The sequence below is a fragment of the Molothrus aeneus genome, chromosome 3 (assembly GCF_037042795.1).
Source record: "Molothrus aeneus isolate 106 chromosome 3, BPBGC_Maene_1.0, whole genome shotgun sequence".
Classification (NCBI taxonomy): domain Eukaryota; kingdom Metazoa; phylum Chordata; class Aves; order Passeriformes; family Icteridae; genus Molothrus; species Molothrus aeneus.
The window spans coordinates 90,517,085-90,527,390 of NC_089648.1; the positions used below are offsets into that span (position 1 = coordinate 90,517,085).

General features: G+C 35.6%; 1 protein-coding gene across 2 annotated transcripts in view; it reads right to left on the minus strand.

Moving 5' to 3' along the window:
* Positions 1-10,006, minus strand: part of DOP1A (DOP1 leucine zipper like protein A) — a 50,233-nt gene extending 40,227 nt beyond the window's left edge. For both annotated transcript variants that reach the window (XM_066547381.1, XM_066547379.1), the window contains exons 1-7: positions 9,819-10,006; positions 8,509-8,690; positions 6,116-6,286; positions 4,598-4,787; positions 3,903-4,001; positions 2,702-2,801; positions 272-381 (exon numbers count right to left, since the gene is read on the minus strand). In XM_066547381.1, the coding sequence (XP_066403478.1) occupies positions 272-381; positions 2,702-2,801; positions 3,903-4,001; positions 4,598-4,787; positions 6,116-6,286; positions 8,509-8,690; positions 9,819-9,956 (990 nt within the window). In that variant the 5' untranslated portion in view covers positions 9,957-10,006. The remainder of the gene's footprint in view (positions 1-271; positions 382-2,701; positions 2,802-3,902; positions 4,002-4,597; positions 4,788-6,115; positions 6,287-8,508; positions 8,691-9,818) is intronic.
* Positions 10,007-10,306: the final 300 nt, after the last annotated feature.

Genomic DNA, 10,306 nt, shown 5'->3' on the forward strand with positions numbered 1-10,306 from the left:
AATCAAGTAACATCCACGTATGCTTCATTCACTGTGAAAAAGGAGAGGGAGAAATCTAATATTTAGTCTGTTCATTCTGCTATTCTAGAGGTCCTCATTTTTCCACTGAGAATGTTTTGGAAGAATAGGAGACAAATATCACAAAAAGACAAGATTACATTGTCACATTGCATTGGCAAGTCAAAAGATAAAGTTACAGCAACTTTGATCAGGATCTGTTTATAAAAATATATGCTCCAAGAAAACTGCATAAATAAAACTGTATAGCTACCTGGACTAACATCTCCTTAGAGAAGGTGTTGAAATAGTAAGTGGCATGCTCCTCAGGATTGCTGTGCCTTGTACTTCTGGGTCCTACAAGGGCACCATTGTTATCAAAACCTTCAAGCAAACAAAAGACAAAGCAGATAAATATTTGCAGTTCAATAGAATACACTGCCAATTTCTTTAAACTAGAAATCAACACACTAGCACTGGTAACTTACCAGTATGAAGTCCAAGTCATGTTGGCAAGAAAAAGATGATTTTATAGAGTTTAATAAGGGAAACTAAGTTATATTTTCACACAAGCAGTTTGCACACAAATAATTTTTTTATGCAATATTATCAACCAATTACATCTTGTACAATTGAAAAATGTCCACAAATGCTGCAAAACCCACAATCCTTAAAATAAAGCCACAAGCTGTCACATAAAAATATTTCCATATTAATGAGAACACAAAATTCAGTGTTTTAAGTATGCAGACAGAGATGATCACCAAAACACAGCAACGCGTTAGAAAGAATATTAGTCACACCACAAAAATAATTTTTTTTAGTTCAAAATTACACTAATGGGGTGGATCTTTGTATTGTAAGTTTCTTTTCTTTTCCCAGTAAGTTTTTAATTGCACAAAAAATAGGCTTAAGGAAGAAAAAAAAAATCTATTGTTTAACAATGGTTAAGATAACATGATTTAAGGAGATGTACACAATTTCTATTCATAGAGAATGTTAATAGGTAACCTTTAGCTGTAAAACAACAAGAAGGAATAGCACACACCAGAATTAAATAATGCCATACAGAACAACAGAATTCAGACAGTCTTTCAACATAACTGATCTCCATCTGCAATGTCTTATATTAGGAATAGAATATCATGATAATAGAAAAGCAGCACAACATCCAAAGAAAAAAAATGCAAAAATCCAATATTGTCAGAAAGTTTGTCCAAGTATATAGCAAATAGATGAAGTAGCTGTTCACAACACAGGACATGGAAGTCACTGTAAAAGTATTCTCCAAAGTTGTATGACATTCAGTGGAGACTATGTTCATGAAATAGCTGTATAAGAAGATTCTACAACTAAAAAAAGCAGCATGATATTTTAAATATATGAAATAACTTTTTCAATAATAGTGAAAGACATATCTAATCCATCACATTTAGATGAAACATGATTGCAGTGTTTAATCTAGAAACTATTTCTTCCCCAGATTTGAAAATGCAGGTATAGCATAACATTGCATTTCATTGTCTATCTTTAAAAGATTAATCCTTTACAAGTCAGTGACTTGAAGAATGATTAACCAAAGAAGGCAGGATTTTCTCATATTTAACTTCTAAACCACTATAGCAACAAAACCAAGCCCCTCATGCTGACACTGTTGCTGACTTTTTCCCTTCTCATAATTTCAGCTCTCTCTCAGGGCCCCTTGCTACTCACTTCCTTCCTCCCCAGTCACTACCCACAGGCTACCTGCCTCTAACATCATAACTATCAGCTGGGCAAGGTTCTGGGGAGCCCAAGAAGCACATATGTGCTTGCTGGTGAGCTGGGAAGTCAAAGAAGGTAACAGCAGACTGCAAAACATATCAAGTAGAGAAGCCACTTCATGTCTCTTCATTCAGTCTCCAGTTCCTGGGACACAGTTAGGAACTTCCATGATTTTGACTTCTTTCAGAATGGGTTTAAAGAGTAACTGATCAGATTCATGTGACTACAGGCTTCATTTCCTTAAAATAACAAGGCTGAATAAGAGTAATTTTTTTCTAAAATTTTCTAATCCCTGGTCTTCTAACTATTCTCTGAATGGTCAAGAGCCTTCTAATAGCTATAATTCTCTGCTACCCTCTTCTAATTATATGCTGGTTTCGTATACAAATTTAAATTTGTACTGTATTGATTTTCTGTCATTTGGTAGAATTGTATTCCAAATTATTCAATTTTTACTCCAGAAAGGTGTTGAGAAGTGATTGGTGATCTGTTAATTCAATCAGGCAAAGATCTAATGAAGTTTGAAGTTTGCATACTGTAATACCAATGCTCTTCAGCATTCTTTTCTATCTTCCATACTGTTGTGCTCCAACTGCCATTTACACTCTATAATGCCTATTCTCTGTTTTCTCCAGCCTATGTTTTTAGAGAAAAAGTTTCAGACTGCCTGCTTCCATAAGCCTACTACACCAGGCTCTACCCTTGAATATGGCCCATAATGCTGTTAGAGAAAAATGCATCAACAATTTATATGACAGGAATGAGTTTCAGGATGACATTCTTCATCTTCTATGTCCATAAAAAGTGCCTTTCTCTCTTATGAAAGAAATTGAGTATTTCATTTTTCCAAGATCCTTTCTACACAGCAGTGCAAACACTGATAAGGAAAATCCAGTCCATCCTCCACTTTTAGTGCCAATGGAATGAAATACAAACCTACCCAGGAGCCATGCATAAAGCCTTCGGTTGAGTGACATATCCCTGCGCAGCACTACGTGAAGGGCTGCTGACAAAATTCTGATCATGTCTGGACGCGTTGCCTGAAGAAGTTAGAAACAAAATTAAGTTTAACTATGAAAAGTAATGCTTTTTTCTATGTTAGCAGCTTAATGTTCATTAAAACCTAGCTAGTTTCAAGTTTTGACATTTCTGAATTCCGCACAGTACAAGAAAACACAATCTTGCTCTTAGAAAACCAAAATATGATTATTGTTTGGAGCAGATACTATATAATAACACACACCCTTTAAAAACAGCAAAAATAACAGATTTGACTAACAGCTCCTTTTTATTACAAGACATTTCATATTATTATGAGGCAAAAGCTTTGGAAGAAAATTCTTAAAATCCAGTTTAAAAAAAATTAATGTACTTTTTCAGTTTCTTACTACTTTAAATGCTCGTGTAATTCTTAATATTGCAGAAATGTTGTATTGATAATTTCAACATTTCAGTACCTAAATAGAGACACTCCAAATACTCCTATAGTAACTGATAAATGTGAATTAAGTCCTTCCACAAGCAAGATCATAGCTCTTTCTTACATACAAGTGCAGGTTTTTCCTAATTTCTAACAAGATCAGAATCAGTCTTACATAAGTTTTCCTCTAGGAGTTACATAATTCATGGATCATTTAAAAACAGGACATAACTAACAATAAATGCAGTCCAAAAAAAATTATCTAGAAGTTGTAAGGTCTATCTCCCACTAATGCTAGGGCTAACCACTCACCCAAAACCAAAAATCATTTTCAATTCTCTAGTGCTCTGAATCTGTTGTGCTAAGAGGATTAACTTTTGCTTATTTTGAACACTGGGAATTGGAAACTTAGAAATGAATAAGTAATTTGCTTTCTCATCAAACTGGAGCAAATTAAAAGTTTCTGCATAGACTAAACATAATTCGTGCTTACATGCACAGAAGTTAACTTTAACTTCAAAGTTAACACATCAAGTTAAAAAGCAGAAGAGCAGAGATCATGACATGAGAATAGCCAAACCTATCAGAGAAACTCCTACATTTGACTCTTGCTGTAGCTTGGAGAAAATCATTAACAAAAACCAACCAAATACTGCTACTGACTTAAGAAGTGAAGTACATTTAGGAATTTGTCAATTCATCTCTCATGTTAATAACCTACCTGGCTCATGTGGAAAGGAAAACAAAAAAGGATAAGGTCCAATGTGCTCCTCTGTACTAAAACACTGGTATCTTGCACTGAAGTGCTTACTGCTTCCACCTGAAGTAATGGCAGACCCCCCCAGAATGGTTATTTATTATTTTAAGGAGGTAGATATAAGACAGCACTCAAAAATAAGAACAGTTATTTACAAACAATGATAAGTACTAAATCAAGTTATTTTAAATTTTGAGTAATGAAACAAGACAAAACAGGAAAATTAAAAGTTTCACCACTGAGGAAATATAAAATCAACAGATCCCCTAAATTATACAAACAGCTTTTGCTTCTGGTATACTACCAATGAATATCTTAAGTTTAAAAGACAAAATTATTCTCTATCTTTAAGAAAAAAAAGGAACCAAAAATTGCAACAAAACGCAACCACTTCTAGCTGAAGTCTGTAATAAATGGAAAGTTTTACACAAAACCTAAGCAGTTCTGATACATTAATTCAGCTTTGAAACACTCCTACCATGCACCAAAACATCAGTTTAACTGGAGCTATAATAAACGTGCATTTTTTCCCTTCAAAGGCCAGGTTCAGAGAGAGAACACATTTAAATCCCCCCCCACAAAAAACATTACATAATAAGTAAGTAACTTCAATGTTGTTACTTACTTATTATAAGTTCATTGTTCCATTAAAACATTACCATTAATTCAATGTCACTGCCAATTATGTAGAGTTGATCCTCCATGGAAAGCTTCCTGTTCAGATGGGAGAGGACATAAGTGATGCCAGGCAAGCGCACGGCAGGGCTGGTGAGGAGGCTCCCCCAGAGAGCACTGTAGAATGCTGACTGATCCACAGCTGAAGCAACTTTCTCCAGCAGTGTGTTTGTCCTGCAGCAAAACCAAGTCAGCTGCATCAGGGCTTATATCACAGCTCTTGCCCCTGCCCCCATTTTTAAGAAGTATTAAAATTAATTGTTACAGGAAGGTCAAAACTTCCTTTTGAGAGTCCAAGAGAGGCCCAGGTATACACTGAGCCTTATAATGCAGCCTGAACAGAGCAATCCAGCGAGCAAGCCTGTGGACCAATCTGGCTTGCAAAATGCTTTTGGCTTGCCCACAGCTTCTCTTTATATATTCCTTATGTACTCCTTATGTTCAAAGAGCCAAATACCTCCTTCATTGCAGCTTAAAGCCAAGTGTTGCGACAGACAGAGGTTTCAGACAGATACCAGGAAAGCATAGCTGCTGAAGAAAAGAATCAAAGCAGATGGCTTTTGCCCTCTCATTCCTTGCACTGAGTCCATCTGGTAATAGCAAGGCATAAAAATACCCTAATTCTTTGAGCACAAGCAATCCCTTCCCCTGCTCTCATTTCCTCCAACTCATGTGGCAGCACCTCTCTACCCTCTGGCAGGCCCCAGGAGGCAAGCTGGATAGACCTTGTTTCCTGCTGTAGTGATGCCAGCTACACTGTGTGTGTGTGTCTGCCTACACAGAAATAGAAAAAGACAGTGTTGAACTGCTCTTGACGTACAAGTTGTGAAAATTCAAGTTTCTGAAGTTGGAAACATCAAGATGTGAACAATTCCAAGAATTCCAAGTGATGGAGTGTAACTTCATCCTTTAATATGTTAAGATGCTACCTCAGTAGCCCAGATGCTGCAGCTATGTATTTCAACCCATATCAAGAGTCATAGAATTGTTGAAGTTGGAAAAGATCTTCAGGATCATTGAGTCCAACCCAACACTGCAAAATCCACCATTAAACCATGTCCCAAAGTGCCACATCTACATGGCTTTTAAATACCTCCAGGCATGGTGACTCCACTACTTCCCCAGGCAGCCTGTTGTGATGCTTGACAAACTTTTAAGTGAGGCAATTTTTCCAAACATCCAACCTAAACCTCTCCTGGAACAACCTAAAGCCCTTTTCTCTTGTTCTTTTTCTTGCTACCTGGGAGAAGAGACTGGCATATAACACTGACCTGCTGAATGCCAATTCCCTTTCCATAACTACTAGCAGGAACAACTAACAGTTCATTTGTCCTAATTAATGCTAACACCTCCTACCATACCATTCTGTTGCAATATGACAGCATCAAATGAAAAAGCAACCACTTTGAAAACAATAAAATCCACATACAAGTACATAGTGAAAAGTTACAGTAAACACCCCCAGATGAAGCATATCACCTTATTAACATAAGTATCCTTACCTTTCATAATACTCTGATCCCTCCTCTAACCCAGGCAGAATCCCAGTTAACAGTCCTTGCAGTCCTGGTTTCAATGTTTTCCCCAAAGGGAGGTAATAAATCTCATACAGACTCAATAATGTTGGCTTGACAGACATAGCAGCATTGGCAAGGAGTGGAAATAGTCCAGAACTGTGAAAAATAAATTTCACCTTTTTTAAAGAAGCTTCTCATATGACAATTTTATTTCTCTCTAAAGACTGCTATAGGCACATCCAGTATAGTTATTATAAGCATCAGATTTTTATCTTAGAATTGTGCTTAGGCATAGACAACCACACAATATGACTGACTTTGGATGGACAGGTTGGTACCCCAAGGCTTGTGAGTTTTATTACTATTGTGAGAACAAGCACTGAAGGCCTAGAGATTAATGTCTTTCACTAATAAAATAAATATGATAAACCAGAAGCATCTCTGCATAACAAAATGTTAATTTTGCCCACACTGAACCACATCACAATGAAAATTGTATTTAAAAATACATTTTCTTTGCACTTATTAAGAAAAAAAAACAAGACTGGATAACAACAATTTGAGGAAATTCATAGAAATAATTTTCTGAAAGAAAAACCATGGTGTTTTATTTCAGCAAGTAACCTTGAGGTAACTGTTAAGTAGCATCAAAGTATATATCTACTTTGGAAATTTGGAAACTCAGTCTGAAAGCAGATTCTAAAACTAACAATAAACCCTATTTGCATTTCTGTTCATAACACAGCCTGTAAGGGCCTGAAAAAAGCTGGAAGTATGTTCTGAATTTACTTGAATGTGAGTGTAAGTTCACGAAAGTTATAAATGTGATCTCCTAAGAAGAAGTTACATAGATACTAAAATAATACTTGGTACTGCTACTAAATATCATAAATTATTACAAACTGTACCAATAATCAAATGCCTGTGAACACAACTTCAATTTTCAAAGTCATTGAGGACTCAGGTTAGAAGACCCTGACATATGAAGAAGAAAATCAAAGAACAGTAAAATGGGTAATTTTAAGGAAAGGGTCTTAAAATTTATACCTACAAATCTACTATTAAAAGAAATACCTATGTATAGAGGGTATTGTCCATAACATAGGAAAAAAACCCTACAAAACTTGTTCCAAAATACAAAACTTTTGGTAAAAATGTTTTTTGCCTTTATCTGACTAGCAGAAATTGTCCTTAACCATTGCAGTTGGCTTCTTTTTTCTACAGAAAATGTCTTTTTGTTCAATAAGCAGCACACTAACCCACAGTCATTCTTTGTAAGGCTATTACTCACACTTCAAGATCTGATGTTCAGACACTGGCATTCTGTTTTCATGACAAATACTGGAATCTTTGATAATGCCTTAATGTGAATGTCTGTCTTTGCCCTAGCAGCAGTAACAATAGCTTTTAGTTAGATTATACAAAGTAGCATTTTCCATTACCCTAGAACTTACTGTTAATGAGATCTTGCAGCTACTGAATCACTGTACAAGCACAAAATATGAGCTATGAGTTTACAGTGTCTTTTAAAGCATGTGGAAACAGAGAACTGAAACAGTCATCCTCAATGTGATTATATATAAACATCATGGCCATGCAAGACAGAAGAGCTGATGCTAAGGCATGCAATTTCTTTCCAAGCATTAATGCACAGTTTTTCTTCCAAAACAGAATTCCATTTTATCCTGCTATTTCTCAAACCAATGAAATTTTAATCTCTAGGGACAGGTAAAGATTAAGAAATGTGTGACAGTGTGCACACATCCCTCTATTCATTTTATAACAAATAAATTAATGTCTTGCCCACCCTACCCAACCCAAAATGTACACCTCATCATGGAGGTCTAGGAATCAGTATATGCTGACTAAACTTAACTTTTCAAGGTTATCCTTCCTTTTCATTATCATCAGTTCCAGAGACCGAGAAAAAGTTTGTACTCGCCCCCCATGCTAACAAAACAAAACCTTTCTGTTCTGTTAATTTGATAATACAGTTTTTTTGCAACAAACTATATTCAGATTCTTTTCCAACAACACTTAAAATAGTAAAATGTAATGTTAATACAATGAGGTGCTAACTTTTCAATTACTATACATATGGTACATAGAGGCAGAACACTTCATTTCAATGAAAAAATAATAAATTCCAGGTTTTCTTGCACTAAATCAGTTCCCAACAAAAATTTAGGTGATCTGTTTCTCTTCTGTTATACAATATTGAGAAGAAAAATACTAGACAAGCACCAATAACATGAGGGAAAGAAATTGCTTCTGATTGATTCTTGCTATATAATAAAGTAATACTGCGAATATAAAATGCAGGAAAACAAAAGGATCTTGATGACACATTTGGAATGGAGTTGTTTAAAATACTGTACCTGTAGAGGAACAGATCTTTGGCCAGGCGCTTGGGTCCAATGATTTTAAAGATGATCTCATATGTTTCAAGTGCCTTGCGATGAACCCCTCCGGGCAGAGCTGGATGCAGGCATTGTGCCAAGCGCTTGCCAATCGTCAGCTTTTTGGGTACTACCTGGTACTTGGCGTTGTTCTGTAGCACCTGGTAAACCAGCACAAAAAGAGAAAAACAGCACAAAAGATGTTAAACATCAAATGCACATTTTATAAAGGAGTTCCTGGACGTGTTTCATAAGTCACCACACAAATCTAGGTTACAAGAAAAAAAGCCAAGGCCATTAAAATTTACCATGGAGCTTTTTCTTTGCCATGCTTTTCACTTATACACTCATTACAGGTAATATCACCAAGGCAACTTTGCTTGTAATGGGCTTCTTGCCTACAGCTTGTCCATTTGTCATTTACTCATCCATTTGAGGACAAAAATTGCTATTTCCATTTCATAAAATCCATTATCACTAGCTCAAAGAGGACTAATAAACTGTGGGTCATGAGCCTGGGATATCTTTAAAGAGTGTGATCACATACAAAACTTTACTACTGTCTGAAACTATGCAATCACTTCAGGACTGGAGAACAAAGTTGCTTTTACATATTTTGATTTTTTTTCTCTATATCATAGCCTTCACATTGCACGAATATGCAGCAAGAACTGCTACAATCAAAAAAAAAGAAAGAAACGAGATTTTATGCAAAATAATGATCCAACTTCCAACTATAGTGTCATTTTCCTGAGTGAGGCTGCCTAGAAACACATACAACTGACTACAACAAGATTTTTATGAATATCATGATCTGTACACATTTGTGAAGAGCTATTAAAGATTACAATGATATTGTAAATTAAATTAGCTGTTAAAATTAACTGTTAAAATGAATCAGAACAATAGCATTCTCTGGTCCATGAATGATATGAGCCTCATTTTAAAACTTATGCTTCCTAAAACTACTGCTGACATCTATATCAGTTACTATTTTTCACATTATTTCTGTAATATTGAACAATATTAGAAATAAATATTACTAATAAAAGAGATGTTGCATTTACTTCCACTAGAAATGTAAATAACTTCTCCCTTTAGTTCCAATTACAAAGGGTTCAACCCTAGAAAGAAAAGTGTTTGATTTGTTTGCTCCTTGCACACACCCAACATTTGGCTCAGAGCACTGAAATATTTGCAGGAGATGGCTGGAACCTCACATTTCTGTACTGTTACACCAGAACCTTTTGCAATTCCTGAGTCTTTTTAAGAGCACTTGTCAGGCATACCTTGTTTAGCTTCCCAAGTGCTGATATTAAATCTGCCCATTCACTGGAATATTCAAAGTTCTTCAGTGCTTTGTCAACAGCGGCTACATAGTTCCTGTACTTGGAATCAGTCAGTAGCTCCAGCTCCTCCGTGTTCATCCTCCCACGGTGTCCCCGCTAGAGACCAGCTTGCAATTCATGTACAGACATTACCTAGTCAAAAGTTAAAAGGAAAAAGCCCTGAAATGATTGTTAAAATATGTATAAGCAGCACTACATTTTCCTCAAAGACATTAAAAAAATTTGAAATCAGGTTACAACAAATCATAAACAAAAGCTAACACATTGTAAACAAATATTAACAAATATTTAACACATATTCAACATCAAGTCCTACTAAAAAACCCAAACAAATAATAAGAAACCAAAACATCTCAAGCCAAACAAAAAATCCCTAGAAAAATAATGCATTTTCTCTCCCAAAAAGCACTGTTTGTTCTAAACAATGC